General features: G+C 41.5%; 1 protein-coding gene across 1 annotated transcript in view; it reads left to right on the top strand.

The window, feature by feature from the left end:
* Nucleotides 1-9721: 9721 nt before the first annotated feature.
* Nucleotides 9722-27951, top strand: part of jam3b (junctional adhesion molecule 3b) — a 33801-nt gene continuing 15571 nt past the window's right edge. The window contains exon 1 of the mRNA XM_034607420.1: nucleotides 9722-9848. Coding sequence (XP_034463311.1) covers nucleotides 9800-9848 — 49 coding nt within the window. The 5' untranslated portion in view covers nucleotides 9722-9799. The remainder of the gene's footprint in view (nucleotides 9849-27951) is intronic.

Genomic DNA, 27951 nt, shown 5'->3' with positions numbered 1-27951 from the left:
ATAACCATTTTTTTATCTAATGGGCCACAGTGAACGTTGGATAAACTGTCTCCCTCCACTCTGTTGCTCTGCTATGTACCCAAATGGATGACGAAGCAGAACACATTCTGTAATACTCGCAGATCTGAAACAAAAACAAGGTGCCGAACATAAGTCAATGTAGTCGACACTGACATCTTTTACAAAACATCTGTGATTTAGTCGATATATTAACTTCTTATGATTCTTTTTGTGCCTGTCAGTTCAAGTACTTCTCATTCATCTCACAGTCGATTTCCACAATAGCTCCTAGAATCTGTTTGTTTGCTCTACATCTGACATTTTTAGCATTTTAAAGACGCTTGGCTACTAATGCTCATCTCTTTTCCATCATTGACTGAATTACCCCATTCACAAGGCAGTTAATCATGTTCAACAGCAGCGTGACTTGAATCTCCTCCATGATTTCCAATGCCGCAGACATGACAATGCCTGCCCTGCATGACCTCTTTACATAGCGTCAGCGTTGTTGTACATTCTTCTGGTAATATTGCCACCTTCTGCCTGAAAGGGAACTATTGAGTAGTCACGCATAAAAAAGACGTATTAAAAACTGCTGGCACTTTTTCACACATTAGACTATTTGTCTAATCTTCCTGGGTCTTTAGACAGTGGTCAAATTGCAGACAACAATGGGCTGAAGGAACCTTTTAGGTCCTGGCCAAAAGATTCCTGGGTGGAAGCGCCGCTTAAGAATGTACAACTAGTTAGCAGCTGCCATAAGCAGCATTGTACTTGTTATGGAACTTTTCTGGAAGCTCGTGAAAATAGAACTCAGGCAGCAGCTGATGTCTTATGCAAAAGGTTTTAATGTAGACTTGATGCATCAAGGAGACTACAAGGTGGAACAATATACAAACGCTAACACAGTAACATGAGCAATTGTCACCCCCAAGTCTGAAGATGTCTCCCACAGCATCCCCATATATCTCCCTCTACGTGTGTCACCCATTCTAACAGCACATCCATGAATGGCTAGAATTACTGTCACTCTCTATGTGACATGTAGGTGTTCGCATCCTATTGTATAGTTAAGCCTAAAGTATGCAGAACTAAATCACATTGTGTCCTTACGTCTTGCCACTGGTGAAATACGCAAAAGAGTTCAAGTTTGTGAGAGTTGAAGTTGGTGGCTCTCTATGCTGGGGCATCTGAGTTAGATATGAAAGTCCCTCAACGTAAACACAACAATGCACCTTTATCTTTAACCTAACCTTGGGTACTGCTTAGAGAGAGAAGGGAGTATGGAATTTAGACAGGCACTATTCTCCTGTACAGATATAATGTGTAATATACAATATATATAGTGGCATCAACAGTAATGTGTGAGGATGTTCAAAAATTCGTCCACAGTACTAACAGATGTACTACATCACCATGTCAGTATGTTAGCATCTAATACGTTAGCACTAAACAGAAAGAACCATTGAGGCTGATATAAACGTGGCTGGCTACAGTCTATGTCATAAACCCTGCCTTCCCCATGTTAGTGAATGAAACATGGACCCAACTGAAAAGTCCAAATACACATTTTTAGTTTAGATAGTTCTTATCACACTGATGTTCAAGCCTCCTTTTTTCTGGTCAGTTGTTGCTGTGAAAAAGGGGTGGGACTTCATGATTGGCAGCTGAGACTGGTCAAGTCCCCTGATTGCTACTGTGCCGACTCTGGTTCCAAATGACACCTTTAGCACAGGATGGCAGTACTCGTATCCGGGATATTTTGGTTTCATTTCAGGACAGTGGGAGAAAGAGGAGATGGATCATCTTTGCATGATCCATCCTACTGAGAACGTACATGTATGTGACAAATTTCAGGCCAAACATGGCACCACTATAAAGTCTGGAAATGACAGTCTTATCAGGATTTAGTCTTGTGGTTGCACTGAAGGAGTTTGGTAACATTTTAAAAGAGTGGTTCTTGGTGTTTAGTGGCTAATGGTTTACAACAATTAATCTAAAATTTGATTTATCAAAACTGAGAGGTAATATTATTCTCTATGGTGCAATTATCAGTGCTAGACAAATTTTCTCCAAGAATAAAGCTGAAGATATGAATATAGAAGAGCTGGGTACAGTTCTGTGAATGTGACTGTGAGACTAACACATGGTAACGCCTTGAGCAAATCAGCTCTTGTGAAGGGAATACTAAATATTTCAAGAAAAGAAATAAGTAAATACCCCTTCTGTTGTTTCATGAACTCCCAGGTTAATGCGTTGCTCAACATCTCTTACTCATGTTGTCCATCCAATTCTCTGCGAGTGCAATGTCAGAGAAAGCTCAGATAAGTAAGAAGAAGGAGAGGGAGGTTTGTGAATTCTATGTAGGCTTAGTGCCAGCAGCATGAGTTTTGACTGAATGGAGAAAGGGCGAGTGTTGTTCTAAGTGCTGAAAGTAAATCTGAGAATTCAATAAGTCTCTAGCCACTTCTATTATTCAAAAGACACCAGGAACACAAAGAACACAAAAGAGGAAATGCAGTGTGTATGTACAGTACGTGCGGGTGGAAAGTATGTGTGTGTGTGTGTGTGTGTGTGTGTGTGTGTGTGTGTGTGTGTGTGTGTGTGTGTGTGTGTGTGTTGCAGAGTTCTACTCCCCTCCATCCACATCAGAATGGGAAACCTGATGCGTTTGGTGCATAATTTAGTTGTGTTGTATCTGTCTACACTCTGTGGGACACAACATCATTGTTGTATTGAAATAACTGAACTGTAAGGAGAACATGTTCTGTTATATTTTCCTTCCTTCCTTTCCCATAACACAGTCCCCAAACTCAAAATATCCTCGTTTGGATTTTTTATTTTTTTTTCTCAAGATGATTTGAATACTGTATTGAATGAATATTGTTTTGACCGATAGCAACTTCAAGAAAGTTTTTATTTTAGTTTTTTTAAGCCACATTAGCAACTGAATGCTCACTACCGACTTTCCTTTTCTGCCACAAGCAAGTTCTCACCCATTAATCAAATTATACAAATCTAATTCATAGATTGACACAGTATTTTATACAAAACCTTTATTGTTTATAGATGGTGCATCCCAATTACTTTTAGTCCCTAACCTTTACTGTAGCACTATTATAAAGTTAACATGTGGGATTTTCAGTGATCAACAGTTGTTAATTGACATTGTATACATTCAGGAGCCTCGGGTTCCTCCTAGGATGAGTTGTAAGAACTTTGGTGATCCCCCCACCTTATGTAGCTTATAACACCCACACTAGCTAAAGCAATAAGTGAGTAATGTACAATTTACTTTATTAGTGCTAATACGTGCTATTATCTTATACATTATAGTATGCTTGTATGCCAATGGTTAACATGGTATATATTATACATATATTGCTGACCATTTGTTAAGATGTAATTTACACTAGTTCAAAACAATGTTGTGCCTCTCACACTAATTTCCTTAAAGTATCAACTTTGGGCAGAGGCCAATACAGAGTCCAGAAAGAACAAGGACATTACAGCAGCTGGCAAGTTCTCCATAATAATAATAATGTTGTAATAAAAGTTAAATGCTGAGTTGTTTTGTGTAATCTTGCGTACTAACAAATAAACCAAACCAACAAACAAATAGACAGGGGTGAAAACAATAATAAATAACACATGATATTCAGCATCAGCAGTGATTCCGACTTCCCTGGACAAATAAAGAAAAGAGCAACACCATGTGCTTCGGGGGGAACAAGGCAAAACCTTTGCAACTATGTTCACCTAATTCAAAGGAAGTGTTCTGTTCTTGCAGATCAAAGGCCGATTCATGGTTGTGTCAAAGCTATGCCATAGGTACGTACGAAGCCTACGCACAGGGCCTACGCCGTTGTGAGCATTCATAGTTGTGCGTAGGTGTTTGTGCGACGCTCTGCAATTACATCGCCGAAACGCTAGTGGGCGTGGAGCCGTGACTTGCGTGGCCGTAGAGTTTCTATGTTACTGTGTTGAGTTTCTTCCGGTTTCTCTTCCACTTATTTACAAGTTCTTGGGCATCTCTGTTTGCTTCAAAACAATGGCGAGTGTTATCATGCTGGGGATGGAGCTGATAGATGTTGAAGAGTGTAAGGTTGGCCCAAGCGGTTATGTTACAAATACTGAGACAAACCCAGTTATGCAGTCGAAGTGTGTTGCCCTGTGACAAAGAGCTATTACTTTTTCTTAAAGAAATGCAATGAATTAAAGAAAGACGTCAAAAAAAAGAGTGAGGCGAAGCAGGAGATTATAATACTGTCAGCGATTCTTATACCAAGTGGGCCAATCACAGCTCTTGCAGTTTGCGTCGCCTTGATGCGTAGTTATTATTTGGGAGGTGCACGTCAGGATACACTGTAGGGTTCTGCGTAGGGTACAGGTCTATGCACAGGGCGGCATATACTTGATGCAGAATTGGGCTTTAGACGTCAAAGAAATGTATCAACCGCTTTAATTTACTAATTACTACATCATAAGTCGCTAAGTCATCGTATTTTTCAGGAAGGTTTACTCCATTCCGTCTTAGTTAGGATGTAAAATGTCAATGTTCTCTCTCAGTTTCTCAAACAGGTGAAGCCAGTGAAGGAATGCAGAGAATCTACCTCTGTAAAGAAGCATGTTCATTTGCAGGTTGGATTGTATGGCAGGCACATGTGACATGAAATTTGCCACACTGCTGCAGAATGTAACACGCTACAGTGCAAGTATGATGTCTTGAAAAGGGCGTGAGAAACAGAGCAGTCTTGAGAAGAAAACATATTAAATAGTAATGTACACTAGTGTGAAAAAATTACTGTTTCATTTCACTGCGATGTAAAAATGTTGGGCACAAGGCAATGTAGCCCGTTGAGCACACGCTATTGTCACCTTATTGTCAGCTCTGTCTCAGGAGCTTGCTTTTGCTGCATTTATTATCATCGGCATGCATGTTTAAAAAACTAAGTCCCTACTCAAGGGTTTTCGCCATTACTCATTGAGAGGAAAACATTCTTCGAGCGCAGACTCAGCCTTGTAACTGTGAGCTGATGGCAGGGATGTCTGCATTTGGCAGTGGTGACAGCAGCCTCTCTGAGTAGGTGCACAAATCTCCCATGATTCATCTGAACAATAATAAACTGGTAATGTTTGCGCTTCAAGCTGTGAGAAGATTGATTTTTTTAACAATGAATTCAGGGGGGAAATTTACAGTACATCTGAACTCTATTTTGGCCTTATACCGAGTGATCTGCCGTGCCATGTTCATGGTGCGGGATTGACTTGGCATGACAGCAATAAAAGACTAGGGCGGAATTTCAGGTCCTTTGGGATGCCATCAGATATTACCATCTGGCATCCATGGAGGCCTGTCTGTGTGTGGAGATACACCCGCCATGCAGGGACTCTGACCAGCAAAGGACCTTATCACAGCTGAATGGAAAGAATAGAAAAAAAACAAATGGCCTGACAAAAAACAAAAACAAAAAAAAGACCACAGAAAGCAGAAAGTTTGATATATTTAGATTTTTGATGTCAGTTTTTGTTACAACGTGTCAGTGGAATACAAATGTGCTCCCCGTGTTTTATGTAACTGAGTTGTTTTTATCGGGATTAAAAACTCCGCTCTGCCGAGAAATCCTTGGCCAAGAAATAGGAATCATGACAAGCACCGCAGCTGTGCACACAGTGACATAAATATTAATGAGCAAAAACACAATTAAAGTCACATACACTCAAAAGTCGTAATAGCAGCAGTCAAAGGGCAGTAGTGCAACAACACATCAGCAGGAACAGGAAACGAGCTGAAATAGATTTAAGCTAAACAAAGAATAATCAGTCTCTCATTGAATCTGCCTCTGCATCCTTCATCATTTTAAACTCACAGACACACAGACCAGCTCACTCAGTTTTACATCATCTCCCCACAGGCTGCAGGAGCTCAGTACATGAAAGCCCCGCGGTCCAGTTCTGTTTGCCATAACACAATAACTGGGGGAAAAACACACACTTTAATGATCACTCTAATTTATTTTGCACTGTAAAACTAGGTTTTCCAGACACACATAAGCAGTAGAGAGTTGCACAGAAATGCTCCAGTGACCACGTCTGTGAGTTTACTAGGAACAATGATGGTGGACGTGTTCAGTGTGAGTAATAAAACTTCAGCGCACAATGAGACTTTGTGTGTGTGTGTGTGTGTTCCTCTACTTCTTTGTGAGGACCATTTTAAGCATAGACACTACAGAGTGAGGTCCTCACTGTTTGAGGGTTAGAATTAGGTTTAGGGTTAGGGTAACCTATTCTCACTAAGATAGAAGTATAAGTGTGTGTGTGTGTGTGTGTGTGTGTGTGTGTGTGTGTGTGTGTGTGTGTGTGTGTGTGTGTGTGTGTGTGTGTGTGTGTGTGTGTGTGTGTGCGCATGTATAACAATGTTTTAATGAAGAACAGACATGAAGGTTATCTCTAATCCAAAACAAGGAATCAAATATATATATATATATGTTTCTGAAAATCTGAATCCCCCTCTGTGTTTGTAATGTTTGAAGCAGGAAAAGTGTTGACATTAATCAAATGGTATTATGTCTGCCTATGTGAGTGTTGTTTTTCACCTCTCTGCCATGACAATTCAAAATATGTGCTATATCACGTGAAAGGATTATCATGCTTTAGGATCTTAATGACACCTCATAAGACGATGTATTTATATGACTATATTCATCATAACCTACCCTAAAATTAGATTTCCATACTGTGGGTGGATTGCAAATATGGTACTATTAACATTTCAAATTTAATTTATTAAAAACATTGATGGAAAGGACCATGTTTTTATTAGGGTGTTGAAATACTGTACAATGACTAAAAAAATGTGTAGATACAACAGCTATTAATGTTTTTATGGTACCTTTTTCGTTCATTTTAAATGCTGTAACAAGTGAAAAGATTTAGCTTTTGAATAAATGAAATAAATAAATAAACAGTACAAAATCAGCTGCACACAGTGGAAGTGGAACGGCCCAGGCAAAACCCTGCTTTTTCCCACACAGACTGCTAAGATGACAGAATCGTTTCTGATTGAGGGTGCTGCTCTGTGAGTCAAACTTCTTTTTCTTGAACATTTATTTCAAAAATTCCAATTTCACACTGAGATGGTTTTAATCACAGTTTCTAAAACCGTGTGCACAATCTGCTTATACACATCTTGTGTGTATCGCTAATGCACGAAGACGATCGTTCTACAGTTTAATGTAACTCTGCAACTGTGAGATGCTTTGAAGAAAGAAGCGACACCTGGAAGAAAACATCCAGTCACTGGATCCATCAATTAACTCTAAATTTAGACATCATCATTCTCATTGTTTATTTGTAATCGTGGTATTGGAAGTGTTTCTGAACAAATCCATACATAAAAAAGGGTATTAATGACTGTTATCTTTACATTTTCCCCTTTAGGAAACAGTGTGGTTAAACCCACACCTGATTCACATTGCAGTCTGTATATGAATAACAGATTTACATATGTTATGTAACACAATTCATTCGCATCCCGGCATAATTAGACATACTTCTATATTTAGACATCCTGTAAGTAATGAAGTACGTAGTGAGGACTGCAATCATGTCACAGACTTTTATGAGTCTATAATGATGCAGTATTGATACACACTGTGTGATCATGTCAAATGGTCGTGGGTATCTGGAGTTTCTGCACCACACAGATGCAGGTAACCTTGTTGTGCCTGTTGTGGAGCTGCTTGATGTGGCTGACTAGCGTGTCACAGGCATGGTCTGAGGAGCGTTTATATTCCTGGCTGCATCAGCTGTCAATGTAGAGTTATAACAAGGCTCAGAGGGAGTAAACTGCTTGATGCAAGCAATGAATGTTACTGGAACTGGAGGCCCGTGGACAGAGACGGGGACTGTGCGAAGCTGCGGTTGTTCTATCATGTGCATAAAGGTAAGAAAGCTCTGGGCTGACATGGCTGCAGTGCCTGTCACCAGGATCTGACATATGCACAGGCCTGCAGTCCCGGACATGGCTATGATTTACAGCCGATGAAAGATTGCCAGTGAATATTTTATGGAAAGCCTGTCGTAGCCTATGATGTTGGTCTCAGTGCTGACAAGGTACCAAGCTCAACAACTATTACACATTTCTATGGACAGTGAAATGGCCTCTCATGCACAAGAAGAGAAATAATTACAGACTGAATTTTGTATTTGCTGTCCAAGAAACCTCTACAGCTTGCAATTGGATTTATAGTGAAAGTGAAATTGCCTAATAGTTTTTATCGCCTAAGGTTTTAGTCATAGATGTCAATAACTGTGATATTGCCTCTTGACAGTTTCCCATCCTTCCTCTTTATTGAGGTAAACTGTGAATGTGGTCTGTTTAAGAGACTATACACTACTTTGTTATTCATCTGGCTAGTGCGTGGAGGGAACTCCCACCACGCACTAAGCCAGCACGCACTAAGCACTTCTCTCTCTCCCTCTGCATGCCACTAATTTTGTGCTGTTTTCTCTCTCTCTCTCTCTCTCTCTCTCTCTCTCTCTCTCTCTCTCTCTCTCTCTCTCTCTCTCTCTCATTCTGCAGGTACCACTTCAGAACTGCAGGATCCAGATCTGACACTACTCAGCAATTAGATAATAACAATAATCATCATCATCATCATCATCATCATCATAACCGATGCTGCTATCATTAACAACATTATCATATGTCACTCTTATTATTTTCATCACCTATATGGTTACACAACAGCCACCCCCTCTCTCTCTCTTCTCTCCACTCTTCTCCACCCACCTTTTCCTCTCTCCCCAGTTTTTTCTCCTCGCACCCAACCGGTCGAGGCAGATGGCGGCCCACATTGAGTCTGAGGTTTCTTCTTGTAAAAGGGATAGTTCACCCAAAAATTTAAATTCACTCATTAGCTACTCACCACTATGCCGATGGAGGGGTGGATGAAGTGTTTGAGTCCACAAAACACTTTTGGAGTTTCAGGGGTAAACAGCTAAATCCAATACAATTGAAGTAACTGGTGACCAATTCTTCAAATGAGAAAAACAACAGAAAAGAAAACATAAAATTGTCGGGGCATACGGACACTTGGATGACACCACAGGAGCAGAATGGAACATTTAGTGTTTTTTTCTGTTGTTTTTTCACGTTTTAAAAAGTGGTCACCATTTGCTTCAATTGTATTGGAACTGGCTGCAACACTGTTTAACCCTGAAACTCTAAAAGTGTTTAGTGGACTCAAACACTTCACCCGCCCCTCCATCGGCATCGTGATGAGTATAGATAATGAGTGAATTTAGATTTTTGGCTGAACTCTCCCTTTAAAAGTGATTATTTGTTCTCTCTGCAGTTGATAAAGTGTTTTCTGGTTGTGGGACGTGTCGTAAAGTGACTCAAAGAAATGTATGTTGTGATGTGGCGCAAGACAAATTAAACAGAACTGAATGGAATAATCCCACAGACACAAGAGGAGAGGGGCTGGAGGCCGGAGTGTTTCCTATCTGAGCCCCCAGCTGCTGCCTGGATCCGTACTGTATAAATCCACCGCAGTAAGAAGCCTCCCACCTCGTGTCAACTATAAAGTCCCGTCTGAGTGAGTGATGCTCTCGGTCGCTATGGAGACCACAATATAATAGATACCCCCTCCCTCCTTCTGTCCCTCCCTCCCTCTTCCTCTCTCTCTCTCGCTCTCCCACTCCCTGCCTACCTCTCTCTCCCTCGCTCCATCGGTCGCGTCGCCACTTTGCGCATGTACGGTCCAGTCAAACCGAGCATTGCATCGATTCCAAGATGGCGAAAGCACGTCTGGCTTGTCTCCTGACTCTCCTCTCAACTCACTGTAAGTACTTTTATATGCTTTCTCACCGGCTGCCGTTCCTGTTCTAACTCCCGGAGGGAGAAGCCGTCCATTACTCGTCACTTCTGCGTGTGTTTGGTCGAGGTTTTTCCATCTGAAATAGCGGAGTTCGCCTCAGAAAGTGTCTTCGGTTAAACTCGGGGCAGACTGACAGCGAGCACGGTCCTCCCGGCACCAAGCTAATATAGTTTTTAATTATCTTAAAAAAGGCAAATATAGTCGCCATTTTAGAAACAACTTGCTGTTAACGTCACTTGCAGATGTACGCGGAGAGGCGCTGGTTTTAAGCTGCTATTGTTTCCCCCTCAAACCGCATCGCTAACTCTGCCTCCACTGTTGAATGTCTGTTATTATTTTTAATGGTGGAAAAGCGTATGTTGCTGTGGGGTGAAACAAACTCTCCGTGTGTAGCCACATGTTAGCATGGCGGGTCTCACGGCAGGTCAGGTAGCGGCGCATTTCACAGCCCGCTCCAGCCGCCACGTTTTTGTCTCCTCTTTCGTTTCCTCCTCACTTTGGGATGAACAGAAAGTTTCAGTCTCGCGAGTGGACTTCGTGTGTGTGAGGTGAATGTGGTTTCAGAGCGGTTTCGCTGCCCCGTTAACTATTTAACGCGGGTCTGGAGCTGCGGCGGAGGCAGAGATGTTGGAACAAGTGATGCGAGATAACGGTTATTTTCCTCCTCCTCTCTGCGGCGGAATACAGCGGGGCTGTCCGCGGGAGGAGCCAGAGCCGGAGCCCGGGCCGCCGAGTGTCCTCGGCCCCCTCCTCCACCTCCTCCTCCTCCTCCCGCGGCCGCTGGACCCTTTCAAAGCGCTCCTGAGCTGGAGCTGCTGAAAACACAACCAGCCACTAAATCAATTCGTTTCACTGCCCCCCCACCTCGGCCGAAAGAAAGACTGATTACCCTCAGTTTATCATTCCAACAGTTGGACAAGATAAACGTAGCTCAACCTGTAAGAGACGAGGACTCCTCGTAAATATATGTCCCAAAAATTACTATTAATTTAACAAGATTGTATTTGTGATAAAGTAGCGAATGCCACTTGTTGCTGTGCAATGTAGCGATTAATTCATAATTTCTTTTATTTATGTTTGCTTTTTATATGTCTCAGTAAGTAAAAAACTTTAACCAGGGCTATGTAAATCTATAATTTAAATCATAAAAATTGAGGCTGAAAAAGAAAAGGAAATAATTCATGGGTTGAAGTAATGTACCCTTCAATGCATTCCTGATACGGACAGTAATCTCCTTATGGCCTTCTTTGATCGTGATTAAAAAAAACTAAAAAAACTTGGCTTAGAGTTTCAAGAGCGTTCCTTTTGTTTTATGTTTTCGATAAAGTACCTTTTCTCTGTCCACGCATTAATAAGTGTACTGTGGTGATAATGTTACCATCACGGTTTAGTATAAAATGTGCTGCTGGTTTTTCTCTGGTTTCTTGTTGGATGAAGATGAAGCAAGGTGTGAGGGCATGGTGATACAGATCAAAGGAAAGTGCTGACATAAGACCCTCCTGTGATCTCTCACGTGTATGAATTGGCTCATTCTCTTTGCTTTAATTAGGAATCGCTGTGGAGCTTGTTTGAAATCTGTTGCTGTGCTCGACACTGTTCTCTCCTGACATACCTCGAGGCTGTGTGCACAATTTTTTTTCCTGAGCGATACATTTCAAAGTCACTACTCTTAATGACATTCCCCTGTGTGAATTTGTGGCAGGGCATGATAGCAGCTAAATTGACATTTTCAGGGGGGAGCAGTGAACTGGCGAAGATTTAAGAATTTCTTTTGTCTTGCCTGGGCAGGGCTTAGCCATGTGGCCGACTCGCCCCCAGCCAGCTTTGCCTCTGTCTTTAGAAACAGGACAAATCTGGCTTGACGGAAGCTGGCCACAAGCCGTGTTATGAATTACTAATTGGTGCTGATAGGCACTTATTACTAATAGGGACTGACTGTAATTAGAATGTTTGTTGTATTTTGGAACAGCTCTGCTCCAAATTCAGTTTGTGACGTTCCATGAAGTGAGTTGGGCTTGTTCTGTGAGTCACACTCTGCTTGTTATTTTCGATTCACGACATTCTTTGGGAAACGACCAACTTAATGGCCTCGCAACTCCAGCAGTACCAAGTGAAGGCCAAAGCCAGCACGACTGAACATAGCTGCATATATCAGCACAGACATCTGTCAGCAGAGCGAAAGACGAGAGCCATTGTTATTTTAAATAGACATGCTTACAGCAGACTTTCCAATCTGATCTAATGGAATGCATTGATATTTTCCATTGTTGGCTTCATCTGAGCCATTTCACTCAAAATATTCCAAAGAAAGTGGTTCGGACTTTTCAGGGGACGTCGGCCAGAACCCCTCCTGCCAAGAGCATGGCCAAGATATGTGGAGTGGATTAGTACTGAGCAAATATAAACTTTGAGATCACTGCTTTGACACTCATGTGAACCACGTGCATACATCTGAACATGTCGGACCTCATTGCTGTATTTTTTTATTTAACTGTAACAACAAGAGAACATTTCATCAGTAGCAAAAATACAATTGTAAAAACCTGATCAGCAACTACCTGAAAAGTAGACTCAGATTGTGTACATAATGTTTCAGGCTCAGTTAATCACCTTTCACACTTGCTCAAGTGTTGAATTTGAATTCTCCTCCTTAGATAATTGGCATTTTTATGACTTCGCATTATCTTTGTTTTCACTCATGGATGTCAGCCTAATCCAATTGGAGCCTCACTTTATCTGAATGGATAAGATAACGGAGAAATCTGTCCTCTGGTTGTTGTTAAGCCTTCCCTGTGTTCTTTGCTGATAAGTCATTGCATCACTCACAGAGCTTTGACTGGGGTTCTCATTGGATGACGTTACCCAGCACACTTCAAACATTTGTCTGCAGTCGAGCCCAGTGTTGGCACTTTTCTCATTGTTTGGCATGTGTGGCACAGCCGTTTGGAGTGGCAGGAGTCAGTGTGCCCCAAGATAACTGCTGATAGCGGCTCCCCTCGGAGGTGCACGTTGTCAGATGTTTCCCTACTCACCCAAAGCTTGTGAGCAAATGTTTGAAGCACTCTCTGAATGGCATGTACGGCCCCTGTGGGCAAGTCACATACAGTCTGACATTTTACGGCAGAGAAGTAAATGGCAGAGTAAAACAGGGATAGAAAAACAAAAAAGGTCCCTTGCTGCACCGCATTTGTTTGTCAAAAGTCAGGAGTTCATCTCAGCAGACACCCCTGAGTGAGATGTGTCAGGGGCATAACACATTTATCATAGCTGTCATTCTGCGCTCAGCAGGAAAGAATTTTGCTGTTACCATGGGCTGGTTTGTCCTTATTGCCTAACTGGGAGTTGTGTAATACATTTTTAACAAAATAACACAGTTTTGCAATCATTTTCATATCACTGCAGTCAGCCATGTGTATGTGTGCACGGAATAAAGTCAAAGTGGCACATGGTCCTTCCTGTGGAATGAGCAGAAACAGCTGAGCAGGAGTGGGCAGTGGTGTTTGGAGCCGCGTCGCAGGCGTGACCACAAATATCTTCTGCGTCCCTCCCAAACCTGAGTGTGCACGTTAGCAAATGCAGCATTCCAAATAGAAAACACATGGAGGGAGAGTCTTTCTCATCACATGCGCACTGCCTAACAATCATAACCACCTGTTTTCCTCTGAGATAAAAGGGAGGCCTGTTGATGAGCTGGCTGAGGTCAGAGCCGAAAGGGGGAGTGGTGAAGAAAGCTCAGCACTGTTGCTAGTTGAAGGCATTCAGAAAACAAGCAGGGTGTGACGCTTCATCTCCTGAGACAGAAATCCACTTTAACTTGACACAGAGAAGGAATACAGCACCCCGCTTTTATCAGCGCTCGCTTGCAGGAACCCACGGCAGATGCCGAGGTTGAAAGGCAAATGTTAATATGCTCACGTTCCAGAAATGGCAGTGGCATGTGCGTGCTTCAAATGTCAATAAGACAACCATGTGAAAGAACCATAAACTGGAACCAGCCTCCAGGCACTGCGTACAGGCCAAAAACTCCATTTGAAAATGTTATAATGGTCTCAGTTTGGAGAAAGAATGTTCTCTTCTAATGTTTTGTCGATAAACTACTACCAGGGGTATGACCAAGAGGTAGTCAGGAGAAAGGGAGTTAATTGTCATCCTGTTTAGAGTAATGAGCTTTTGGAAATTATGTCTTTTCACCCATAGTCTGCTACGTGATTGTTTGTTTAGACAAAACATTATTATTCAATGTTTAGATACAGCAGATCAACAGGATAATCTCTAAGATGCCTCCATACTGGCTGTCTGAGCTTAGGGCAGCGCAAGAGTGGCTTCCTGTTTGATGATAACTGTGGTCACATGGTCCCTGGAGGGACGAGGCACCACAGAGGATTTTCTGCTCTTGTGTTCACTGGATACTGACGGAGTACATCAATAGGTCAAAAGAGACCAGCATCGATCAAGCATTGGGATGCTGTCAGCTTAGTGAAATAATTAGGGGTTTCATTAATGACATGGCAGAGGCAATGAACTGCATGTGGCTGAGCTGCTGTCGGTCAGAGAGGAAAGAGCTGGAGGCTGCGCTCCCGCTGAGAGTCATAACCAGATAATCGCTGTGGATTCATCTTTTGTTTACCGGGCTGTAACAAAAGGGCAATTACCATCTAAAAATAGCCACAAGGCCAAGTCATCTGACAACCTCAGGTGTTTGATCACAGTTCTTTCCAAACCATCGGCTCTGCCATTAAAAACATCCGTTGTGATAATGACCGTAGGAAAAACTTATATACTTACAACAGCTCAACATATCAGCTTTTTCTCTCTGGTTCCGGGATCGTTTTTTATTCGAACGTGAATTGATGAAAAAACAGCAATAGAACTAAAATAACATTACAGCCCAGATGATGTTTGATCGTGTTAGGTCACATAGGGATTCCAGGGACTATTAATGGCAGGAACCAGGGCCAGGTAAGCCCTACTATCATACTAAAATATTTAAATGAACTTGAAAGGTAGCCTGTGTCATGGCTAAAAGCTTTTCTGCCTCATTTTGAACCGGATTTTTTAAGTTTCCTTGGAGTTCACAGTTTCAGTTTTCATTTAAAAAAAAGTAAGGCAGGGAGACCATGAGTTATCAGTCAGTGATAAACAATGTTTAAGAAGATTCTTGGCAGAATGAAATATGACTGTACAGTCTTACTGACCTGAAATAAGATCAGAAATCTGTCTTTTGTGAATCTCATTCTCTGGATTATATTATAGAACCAGTGACTGATGATGATTAAACTCATCTGATGACATGTAGCCACAATACCAACAAGATATCAGGGGTAGCTCATAAACAAAACTGTGTATGTGTGTTTCCTTGGAGACGAGATCCCAGAGAAGTCAAATATAGTGCCTAGAATCTCACAACAGCTTGCGCAAGCTGGAGAAAAATAACTTTTGTCTGTTGTGACTACAGATTTGTTTTTCCTGGTCTTGATCGTCACCTTGGAACATCACCCTTAGGAAAGATGATAAGAGTTGATAAAAAGTAATTTTCTTTTCATGGTTTTTGGGGGAAATAAGTGACAAGCAGCAGTGTAGGAAAATCTCATCTGAGCTGTATCTGTGATTGATAGTGCTTGTTATACTATTACCATGAGATATCCCTCTGTTGAGCAGTTGCATGTGGTAGTGTGTTAAAATGTAGGTTGTATAGGTCTCCACACCTACATCTACCCCCTCCAGGCTTATTTCAAGTGAGCATCAAGCTACAGTGGAGGTATTAGGGGGTGTGGATGCACCTGTTTGACAGGAGGTCATGCCAATGGTTACGGGTAAATGCACCCTTTTACTGAGGAGACACTTAATGTCAGATGGGGGACTTAATGCGGGTTAGTGGCACCCTCTGGGATGCAGCGAAGAAATGATGGATGGAGCTTGGTCAGTGAGCAAGACCTAGTCCTTGATGTTCTCAACTTAAAAATGAATAAAATGAGGAAATTATTTATTACGTGCTGGCAAGCCTGACATTTTTAGACTCAAGAAGCACTGAGTGTAGCTTAGGAATTACAACCAAGTTCTGAAATATATTTATAACACCCTCCTAATTGAAAAGAAAAAATAATTTCTCCGAGGTTAAGAATCTACTGTATGTCAGGACATGATCCTAGTCATCATGTCTTAAAAGAGGGATTCAGTAGCTCCAAACTTGGCAGGACAAGCGGAAGACAGGGGATTTCAGAGTGCTCGGGGTAAGACATGACACAGAAATCTTGGTGCGCATCCAAATGAGTTATTAGTGATGATTAACTTGTGTGTGTGTATGTTTGTGTGTTTGTGTGTAATAGAATAATAGTAGTGATGCAGTAGATTTCTCAGTAAAGTGTTTCTTGCGGGTCACATTTAGTCTTTTTTTGATTTATCAGTTCAGTGTTACAATTAGTATTGAGGTGCATTGAGGTGAAATCCAGCGTCAGATTATCGGCAGTCATTCTTCACGCCATCTCAAGTTCATCTTAAAATAATATGGGAGACTGCTGACTCTGAGAATAAATCACAAATTAGATCTTGGTTCAAATTTGCTTTGGGACATTTGCTGCAACTGCCTAAGCCTGCTTTGGAATCCGAGCCTAATGGAATTCAGATGTCACTTTGACTTTTTATCAGCAGACATGACACTTAACAGCACAGGAGGCTTTTCTTGTTCATACCCAAAAAATATATCATCTTCATATAGGGGTGTGACCATTCTGAAACCAAGACCGAAACCGTTATACACACGTCCACAATCTTGTATCATGATACAGGGCGGTGAACTGCCTCACCCCCAACCCACTGCCACGGCTGCCTGTTGAGCTCTCATGACTTCACAAAGTAACAAAAGTAATTTTTCCTTTCACAATTAACACATGTAAATCAAAAAAATAACATTCTATTCAAATTAAATTTTGTAAATATTATACATTAAACCTATTTATTAAATCAAATATACTTTATTGTGCCCATGAGGAAATTTGTCTTGGACTAAAGTGCCACAGCAGCTGCAGAAGAGTACATTGTGTAACAAACAACAAAAAAAACACAAGGGCAGTTGATGTAAGACCTAGAATAATAATGCAGAATAAAAGTGAGTTCAAGAGGGATCAACATTATTGTCTTCCAACTGCATATACCACGTGACTATTTTTGGTCCAATCATGATCAAGTAAAATTAGAACAAGTCTAATTAGCTCAAGATGGATAACCCTGACATCAAGTCAGCAGTTAGGGAACATTTTGCTTTAAGACGCAGAATGAACTCGGCAACAAAATCCACCAAAAAAGCTCCTCTAAACATTCAATAATTAACATGTTATAGCTTGTTTCTTTAATCCGTACAAAAAACAAAGTGTAAATCAACAACCCTCCATTACTTTAATAGAGGGCTATTTGTTTGCAGTATTTCATGGCTGCGAGTGTGAACTTTCCGGAATCTCAGCTGGATACCTGGAAACTGCTCAAAGCCAATAAATATTTTAACAGACCAGATACTATGTGTTGATTAGTAAGCTTCTAAGCTGCTGGAAGGCAGATTTTGTTACCCTCCACAGTGATTTCCTTTCTTTATGCTAAACTAAGACGCTTGCTATAGCTTCATATTAATCTACTGACATAAGTTTGTCAAACTTCTCATCTGATTCCCCACACAAAACTAATAAGGACCCTCCGCCCCAAAATTAACTATAATTTTAAACTAGTAAATAACAGATAAGTAATGTATTTTTTCTCAGGTAAATTGTAAATGCTGTATTGTATCTATTTAATTGTTTCTTATCAGTCGCTCTGCTGCTATAGAAAGCCCACCAGTAACAGCACAGTGTGCGTTCAGCAGACTGGACAGATAGAGTTGGCAGATTGTTACCAGACTGTCTGGCCATATGGTGTGAGGGCTATCCCTTATGGGCTACTTAGTGGTAAATATGTTGAGATTGAACTGGAATTGATAGCACTTTTGGCAGAAAGCCATCTGAATGGCATTGATCTGAATGGTATTGATCTCGTACACCAGTTGCTTTTAGGCCAAATGAAAGATAAGAATGAAATCCAGACAACAAGATCTTCAGCTGAATGCTCTTCTCTGCTCAAAGTGGACTACCCTCCTTCCAAGTTTTGTTGGATGGAACAGGAATAAATACTTAAAGAGAAAAGAAATGGTTGATATTGAGGAGCATTAATGGAATTTCCTGATCCTGTCAGAAAAGATCATGAGTACCCGGATTGTCCATGCGTTTTAGACTTTGCGTGAATCAGGCTAGAGTGGAAGCTCAACATACAGTGCACAGCTCTGTGGCCAAATGTGTGTGAGGGCATACTTAGTTGAGCGAGTGCCTCAGATATTTGTCAGGATGCCACACATAGATGACGAGTTTGTAACATTGTGGCTGGCCCCTGTCTGAGCTCCAATCGAGGGGGCTTTACATGAGGGTCTGCATGGTTTCTGTGTCATAGAAAGCAACAGAGGCACAAGAAAGCAATTTGACTGGATTTCAGCGTGAGGGGTTTGTCAGGCATTTGCCATCGATGGAACAGGTCACTCAAAATGTTAAAGCTGATCACAGCCTTACAGTAAAGTACTGAACTGACATTATCAAGACTGTCCACTGAAGGAAGAGGAGCATAGGATTTAAAATATTTTCTAACACTGTTCTGTGTATTGACCTGGACTAAATGATGGAAAAGAGGAAGAAATTAAGGTCAAAACAGGATGAGCCAGTGAATATTCCACAGCCCATCTGCGTTAAGGGATTTCCTGATTTCTTTAGCCATTAAGATTGTAATTAAACTAAATTGTCAGTTTCTCAACATTTAGCCTCACATCCTCCAACAGAGCAGAGTCATTCCCAAAATGACCGTGTTATCTACTCTACCATTTCCTTTCACTAGACTGCTCTACTTCTGAAGATTAACATATTTATACAATGGTCACTATCGGAGCTTAAAAGGTAACCTTAAAAAAAACCATCTGGAACTAGAGTTTTCCTCATAGGGCCACAATAATCACATGGCATTATTATCTGGGATTTTCCAAGACAATGGAAAATATCCTTGTTGTGTGAAAAGATACCACACAAAAAAAAAAAAAAAAATTCTATTTTTTTAATGAACAGGGATCAACAAACCCGCAAGTTCACAGCTTTATTGTACGGTCAACTCTCTTTTTGTCCCTTTTGAATTTTCACAGTGAAACTAACGTACAAAGGATAAGAAAATTATATTAAAAATCAAAGCAAGATTAATTAGACCTTTATTAACTTGCTCTCATGTGCCACAATGCAAAGCTTAAAGTAAAGTACAATAGCATTTTTGTCCATTAAAAAAAATACGATCAAAATTAAGAATACAAAGAAAGGTTGTTTTTTTGTGTGCTTTCTTCATTTTCAAAACCTGGTGGCTTAATTACACACAATGTAACTTGACCACTCAGTGACATCACAGTGGAGTTCCACTTTGAGGAAAGCTTGTCTTTAAGGAAAGAGCATTTAACCTTGTGAAATTAGAGGACATTTCTAAGACAAAACTGTGCCTTGTATTTCAGGTGTTTGACTAATTTCTTCATTAGTTTCAATGGGCTTTCTGGTCTCACTCAGTTCTAAAAACAAAGCCACGTCTCAAAGTTATTCTCTTGAACCAAGGGAGAGAGAGAGAGCACAGATGTGCACTTCCTGAAATATTCAACATACAAAAGCAAAGAGTCAACAAATAATTTATTGAGAAAATAAGACACAACAGCAGAAAACAAGAGAACAAAAGCCTTTTAGTCGGCAGGGGTAAAGTTTACGGTGCACACACACGGCCTCAGAAAGTGTGTATGTTCTTCGTGAGAGGAGAAAAAACACACAACAGACAACCAACCCCTACACCCACCGCACTCCACCCCAAAGCCATATAACTCTGGCCCAATCTGGTTTGAGCTAGAACAATGATCTTATGGTTTCATGAGCTTTCCGCCACACTTTCAGAGGGATTCTGTATATCCATGCTGATGAGCGTCTCTGAACAGCCTCCGTCCAGCCAGCGCTCAATGTAATGAATCCCCCACATCCCCCCCCAACCCACTCCGCTGCCGGTCCCTTTCCTTGCCAAGAATCACTCGCGCAGAACTGAGCGACTGTACAGTTTTATCTCAGATCATCAACACTCAAGATCATCAGCGCTCACATCTGTGGGCGGCTTCCTTTGGGGCAATTGTTAGCGTGGTAATGTTGTTCAGCGAGAAGTGCATTTCTACAGTCAGGCAAGCTTACAAGCTCTGAAGGACTACTATTATGGGCTGGTATCCAGTGTAAAGGTCCTAGTCAGATCTGAGTATAGCAATCATTATGAAGGAGATCTTGACCACTTCTGCCTACTCTATACAACCATTTTTAATTGTTCAGGACTTTCTTTCTTTTTTAAACATGAACATCGCAGTAGTAGATTCTCTGGTCAGATGTGTTCACAACATGAGGAGAATGTCAGGAAACTCTCCGAAGTCAAGTGCATGTCTTCAATGATCTTACTATTGTTGTCCTTACAGTGTTGAGATTGATGCATTTAACCAGACTGAACCTGGAGCTTTACCAATCAGTGATGGCTTGTCAGCTCTTGGCCTGCTGAGCATGTCTCAGTAAAGAGTATTATGGAGTTGAGTTTTACTCCACTGTTCAGTTTAGTTTTTTTTAGTTCTGGGTATTCCTTGTAATGGGCAACAAGCTGACTGGTGATGCTAGTGTCTATTGGATGGGATATTGTCGTCACTCTGTTCGCTTTTACCAAGTTCTTGGTGAACATTTACTGTATGGTGCCTGTAAAGTGGTAATATCGGTATCATTTGGGCAGACAAGTTAAGGCAGAGATAAACTCCATGGGATTTGAATTCCCCCGCTGGTTCAAGCCCCAGATGTGTCCAGGTTTTTGTTTTTCCATTTGCATGTAAACACCAGAAAGTGCATTATAATCTTCTTAAAAAAAATAGATTCAGAGCTATGTGGGAAAACGTTTCATTCAAAATTATTTTTTCACATTATTTAAGTATGTGGCATCCAACTTTGTTTTGATTGTCACAAAGGCCAATGTTTTCTGTCTAATGAACATATTATTGAACGGAGGAGAACATGGGTGCCATAGCACACAGAGCAGTTATGTCTGACGCAAGCAGACACAGCAGGTGATTGAGGTCGCCAGCTGTCTGCTATTCTTACCATGAAAGCACTTTGGAACTCAGCCATTGTTTCCCGGACCAGTGGGTTGCACTGACTGTCCACAGCACACCTTTACTTCCTGTGCGAAAGTATACATGGTGGCATGGGTCACGTAGCAGCATGGAACAGAATGGGTGGCATGAGATGGTCTGTCGTTTGACTGTCTGATGCTTCTGTCTGGTATTTCCCACGGAAACCCATCAAGGATTCCTCCCTGAGCAGGTGATGGAAGTGTGGCTTCAGCAGCGGGGGGGTGGGGGTGGTCAGCAGCAGAAGCCTCAGATGGTTTCGCTCCCCAGCTGTTGTTCAAGTAACATTCCCTGTCCCACAGCTCAGCCAGCCTGTGCAAACTATTTGAGTGTAGAGTATGCCTTTATGCACATTTGTTGTCTAAGGGGGCTGCGTGTTGGCAAATTCTTCTTTGGAAATTGTACACTAAGATGTCTCAATATTTATCTTTGTTTTTTTATGTCAGGCTCATGATTTACGGTCATAAAATATTCCCAGTTATGTGTCTAACAAAATGGAATTTGGATGTCTGTTTTCAGTTTGTGGATAATGAGAGCAGGCGTCCCCACCCTTTTTAATAAGGAGTTACTCAATGTCAGAGATTGGAATAAACACATATCAAAACAAAAACTTCATGACATTTTAGTTGGTTGAATTTTGTGTAAAACCATGTTGGTTTTTGTGTAAATGTTAGATATTTCATTACAGCCTTCTCAAATTCAAACCTCCTTGTGTTCTCAATAAAATAAATAGTTGCTTGTTATCTTTTCACGTTCTACGTTTTACATCAGCCACAAAGAGACTTCCAGTTGGGCTCCTAGAGGAGAAAGTTGTGTCTCTTTTTGAAAATGACTTTCTCCGTTAAAAGTCTTGGGTTAAAAACAGAGAGGCAGTGGCGTGGTGACCCCAGCCCCCTCGACCCCGGCTGCCTGTCAAAGCTCATTTCACCTGTGACCATTCATCCCCACACAGTCACACACTTTTGGCGACCTCACATTCTGCACTCCTCTTCATGTACTTCACATTAGTGCTTACTAAGGAACAATGAAACAGTCAGAATTGCTTCCCACAGCATTATACAACATGCAGGCCAGTTGCCATAGCTCGTGATGGGCTCGGTTAAAGGAAATCTTTGTCAAAAAGTAAATCTTTGCAGCAGTATTGTGTTTGACCCTGGACACTTTGCTCGACCGTGCTGATTGACTTCAGCTTTTTTTTCCTCACAAAGTCAGCAGGCACATCCATCTTTCTGGTATTAAAGATATTTCATGTAATCAACAATCAGATACACTTCTCTTACTCACCCTCTCCTTAAATTGTATTTCCTGTAATAGCGCCTGGAGATTGGCATTGATAGCCTGTTTCAGAGGGCTTTAATTACACAGTGTGTCAGCTTCTAGGGTTGGGCACTGTGACTGTGGAAAACAGTTAACTCGAATGGCATGTGGATGGTTCATAGGAGCATAAACAAGTTCGTTGTGAATCATCAGTTAAAAAAAAACTGAAATTGTGTGAAAAGGAATTGTGAAATTCAGAGCCCTCACATTTTTATATTGTAATATAAATCATTGTTTTCCTCAGTCATCAGGCACATATCGTGTTAATCTAACCAACTTTTCCAGTATTTAGGGCCTCCCCTTCACAAGATGCTGTTTGTTCCAGACTGAAAACAGGCCAATTAGTCAGTTCGACTGCGGGAAGCCACTGTTGTAAGACTAGACTTAAGAGATACTGGGATTTGTACTGGGCCTGCTGTTTGAGAGCTGATAGCATCTTGATGACTGAGCTGAACACTGCTGGGAGGCCCTGTTATGGAGACTTTATAAGCTTCCTGCTGCCATCTCACACATTATGCTCCTGAGCACCACAAATGTGCAGTCACACAGTTCAAGACATGAGTACATTTGGCTACACTCTTGTTGGATGTGTTTTATGCACTGTTACATGTGTCTTTTGGCGTTCGTGCTTAGATGGTTAGTGTCATTTCATTACAATGAGCCTAGACGAGGAGCAGGGATATTAAAACAGCATTGATGTGTGCTGGGTGAGGCACACACCTCATGGAACCAGTTAAAAATAAAAGTCAGCAGAGTTGTACTGTATATAAAGATGACGTGTCTGTAAAGGCTGCATTGCAAAAAACACCCTTTCAGTTCTGCCCTTTTCAGCCCACAGCGTCCATCCTTGGAGCACGCAGGAAGTGAGGCAGATTAAACCTTTTGGACCTGCTAAGTCAACATGTCTCTGCTGTGCGGTGTTGTGTTATTGTTCGGTTGTCAGTTGAGCCTTAGCTCATCGTGGTCAGCTACGCTCACCGTCCACGTACTTAACAATGAGCGCTTATCTCTGCAGGCTGTGGCAGAGTGGCTCAGCTGCCCCCATGTCTCTCTGTCAGTGTGCCGGCCGAATGGGGCATTATTAGGCAAAGGAACTGCTGGCTGGTCAAAAAACACAGGACACAACGTGTTTATATCAAAGCAGCAAGATAAGCCTGATATCTTCAAATGTGACTATTAACATATAGTTTTTACATGTTGTGGATGAATTATTGGTTAATCAATCCTTTGTGGTGTTCTAATGGAATGCTTTGGAAAAGGGAGAATATTTCTATTATGGTGTGTGTGTGTGTGTAGGACATCAGGTGGGGGAGGTTTGGGTGTGCCTGGTGGAGGGGACAAGCAGCAGAATGTTATCCAGGGATTTACCACCATGTATTATTATCTGACCAGTTCATTGTTGACTCACAGGGAGGATATAGATTAGTACACAGTAGCAATAGTCCTTTATAAAACCCTGATGTAGTGATCGGTTTAAAATGGCGTCACAATCATGAACTAATACTGCCCATAAGCCAGTGCTGGAGCTGTACAAACGTTTATTTTCATCACGTTTCAAAAAGGCCTGCGTAGAAATTGCATTCCTAATTAGGATTAAGGAAGGGGTCAGGCAGCCTGGACTAGAATGTGAAGCATTTGCAACGAATGCCTCTGATGCCATCTGTGCAGAGTGTGGTGAGGAGCTAATTCTGGCACTGAGTGTGGTGCGATTTAACACAGATTTCTGCAGTAGAGGCTCCGATTCAAGCTCGGGATTTGACTCTCACTTCGGCCCACAAAACTGCTGAATTAGCCCCCACCTCTAACTGTTAGATCTCCTTTAAGCTGACGCCATAACGCTCCCCAATTCATTTGGACATCCAACATGTGTGGCATGTCAGATTGTTCACATAACAGGGATGCTGCGCCAAGGGAGGCCAGCTCACCCTCTTGGCCTTATGCTTCGATCTGTTTTGACAAGGCGTTCTCAGTGTCTCCTTCAAGAGGCTGACCTGGGTTAGAAAAAATAAGCAGCCAATTATTTCATCATGAAGTAATGCTGAAGGTTTCCCAGGGTGCCTGGGTGAGAGGCAGGGAGAGCTGCCGCTGCTTACACTTCTTACCTGGGAGGGATCCCAATTAGCAGACTGCGGGGGCTCTGGCTGGTGCTGACAGCCATTATAAATAGTGCTTGGACATTTGAATGCTAACCTCTTCTCACTCTAGTGAAGGAACAGCTCACGACCGCAGCATATTAACTGTGATTGGCCACATCATTGCTAAGCTGCACTGACATTAGCTTTAAGACTAAAACAGAATTCTGTCTTCTACCATCACTTGTAGGTTTATTATCTCACTTCCAGCCCTTGTTTTAGATTTTGTATTGACATTGCATTGACATAATACAGAATGTGTTATTTTTACTTTTTCACATTTAAAGCACAATAAAATGCAGTGGTTGTGTCTTCAAAAGAGTTCTGAGTGCACCACTAGCCGTTTTCTAATGATGTTTGATTTATTACATTTCCAATATACACTGCACAGTTGACAGACTTAGTCATATTTCGAGTTCAGACAGCAGGAGGGGGGGGCACAGTGTTTCAGCAGAGAGTGCAATACTGGAATTACACTGCATCTCAAATATAACTTGATGGTGTATCATGTTTTCCATGAGGATCTCATGCCCGGACTTTCGGTCAATAGATTCAGAGTCTACATTTCCACATTGTACGTGTTTGATGGTTATTGTTCCCTCAGTCACAATAGCCACAGACTATTGTTCTGCTTAATTAAGCATTCATTCACTCCTACAGCCCGGAACTGTGTCACAAAACAAAGGTCTCCATTGGCATGCATGGCTGCTGGGACCATGTGAAGAGGCAGTGTGATACCAAACAACAGCACTATTTTTATACAGCAGCCAGGATCTGATTATCGGAGGGCCGAGATGCTTCACATGACTTAATGAATGAATAATATTATCATTGATCATTCACTGGACATCCGTTCTTTCTAAATGCCTCATTGTGGAGAATAATTTTGGCAGCATAAAGAAGAAGAGCCTTGTGTTTAGACGAGGTTGGCACATCAAATGTTGACACTTTTGGTAAAAATATAAACTTTATTTATTTTTATCAGCAGTAAATGTGCTGTTGTTGTCAGTCATCATATGATATACTAACAAATGGTTTAAAAGGGTTGTGATTACAGTGTGTAACAGCATAAAAAAATATGATTTAATGCACTGTTACCCATCATGTTGAGGAAGATACTGTGTAATCATTTTGAGTCTGTTATACAGCTTTACATCTCAGGTCCATCTGATTTATGACTGATGTAAATGAACACGCTTGCAGAGTTAGTATTTGAACATAAAATAATGACATGACATGATTTGTGGTGAAGGTATTTGTCAGGCTTTGCAGGAGATGACAGAAAAATAAGATCTCAACTAAGATATTGTCTGTGCCCATTGCAATTTCCTGTTGTAGTTTAATCAAATCTAAACGAGAGATGGATCAACATAATTCACTTATTCGGGAGAATGAGTTATTGCTGAGTCTGAGCATTTTAGACGTTCATCTTTCCTCAACAGCCATTTAGTGAGTGTGGAGTCACCCTGATGTGAAGCAATGTCTCAACACAGTGACATCGGGGCAAGTGGCCCTTCGTGTGTAAGGTGGTAAAGTAAAAGTTGCTTTTGCTACTCTGTGATCCAGCCCTGTGAGCTAGACTTACTTAGCTCGAGGTCAGAGTGAGAGCAGGTCAGACGTAGACGCTAACGCTGACGCAAAGTGACAGGTTCCCAGGCATTCAGTGACACCATCGGCTCCTCCGCTCCCCTCCATCCTCTCATTGGCTCAGGCCTGAGTCTTTGACCCTGCCTAGATCAGAGGGCTCACCAGCAGTAAGGCACATGGGCTGCCCAGGCCGTACCGGGTTCGCAGATGAGGGCCTGCAGCAGCCGCATATGTAAATGCAGAATAAATGAATACACAAAGACCCCTTGTGGGCAAAGCTGTACCGTGGTTGAGTACACCTGCAAAAGATCGGATGCATTTGAATCAACTCAAATGGATTCTATCCTACTCAGATGTTTTTCCACCAGGAGCAGAGTGGTGGTTGGGAAAGAAAGCCAGTCTGGGACATCACCCTGACTTCAACTTTACATTTGATCAAACGACTGTTCCTCCCAACTTCATTTGGTTCATATCAAGCCTTTGAGATCAATACAATTAGCTGTTTGTATTCAGATGGCTTTTCCATCCATACTCTAGCGATGTACTCTTATGTACATACATTATGCAGAAGCACCATAGACTTTTCCTTTACCTCCTCTTCCTACTGTTTATCTTCATCTCTTTAAGTTTTCCCTGTGCTTTATAAGGCTGATTGCTTACTGACCACTTAGCATTCCGAACACAGTCTTAGCAGGGCCACTTTCATCTCTGAAAATTAAGATTCTGCAGGTTGTATGCAACCTGGCCACAGGAAGAGGAACTATCACTGGGTTCATAAATCGGCACACTGGAGGCTAAACTTCAAGTTCAAGGAAAAGATCAACATTTTGGGGAATTCGTATATTTGCTTTCTTGCTAGACCAGAAATGGGGAAGCAGATTAAATAAGTAAGATATAACAAGGTTTAAAGATGCTGGTTAGGCAGATTTTGTTATCATTGGACAGAGCCAGGGAAACACTTTCCCTTCTGTTTCAAGTCTATGCTAAGATAACAGCTGCTGCCTGTAACCTTATATTTAGCATACAGATATGAGTGGTATAAATCTTAAATCTAACACTCCACCAAAAAGTGAATGACTCTATTTTCCAAAACATTGGAATATTCCTTTAAGATAAATGTTTAAATAACCTTTTCTAAACGGATTCATGTTTACCAATCACAGAAATAGGAAGGAGGAGAAGCTGAGCCCGAAATACCAAAGTGCTGTACGTAGCAAACCGTGAACTTAGCAGATCACTCCAGCCCTTATCAGCATGTGATACATTTATATGTAGGTTTAATATAGCTGCATGTTTTACATACATGTGAGGTTTGCTGCTTCTTCAGTGACATGCTGCTCGGGGTCCTGCCATTTAGGAGCTCAAACATGGTGACATTTGCTTTGCAGGCAAGGAGCTGCTGTGTTTTTTTTCATCTGTGCATTCTCCTAAATGTTATCCTTTCAACGCACTGCTTTCACCATGTTTGCCACACAGACTGACTCTTCTCCCGCGAGGCTCCTTTAGTCACGTAACAGATAAAGTGAATGTAGGCGATTAGCATGACAACAGCAGCAGAAGTAAGAAAATGCCTTATGCTTGTGTCTTTATAATTTTGTAGTTTAGCTCAAGCTTAGAGCAAAACAAAGCTTCAGTCTTTCATGATAAAACTAAATTGTTTTTCAGCAATTTTACTCTCCAATAGAAAGGGATTTCCCCAGTTGATCAAACAAAAAGATTATTCATCCACAAATCTAAAAATATTTTTGCATTATCTCATGAACAGTTCCGATGTGTTACTGAGAAATATCATCATAACAGACTA

This window comes from Hippoglossus hippoglossus, chromosome 14 (assembly GCF_009819705.1).
Source record: "Hippoglossus hippoglossus isolate fHipHip1 chromosome 14, fHipHip1.pri, whole genome shotgun sequence".
Lineage (NCBI taxonomy): Eukaryota > Metazoa > Chordata > Actinopteri > Pleuronectiformes > Pleuronectidae > Hippoglossus > Hippoglossus hippoglossus.
The sequence above is the reverse complement of the archived record's forward strand: the minus strand, read 5'-3'. Positions and strand labels throughout refer to the sequence as shown.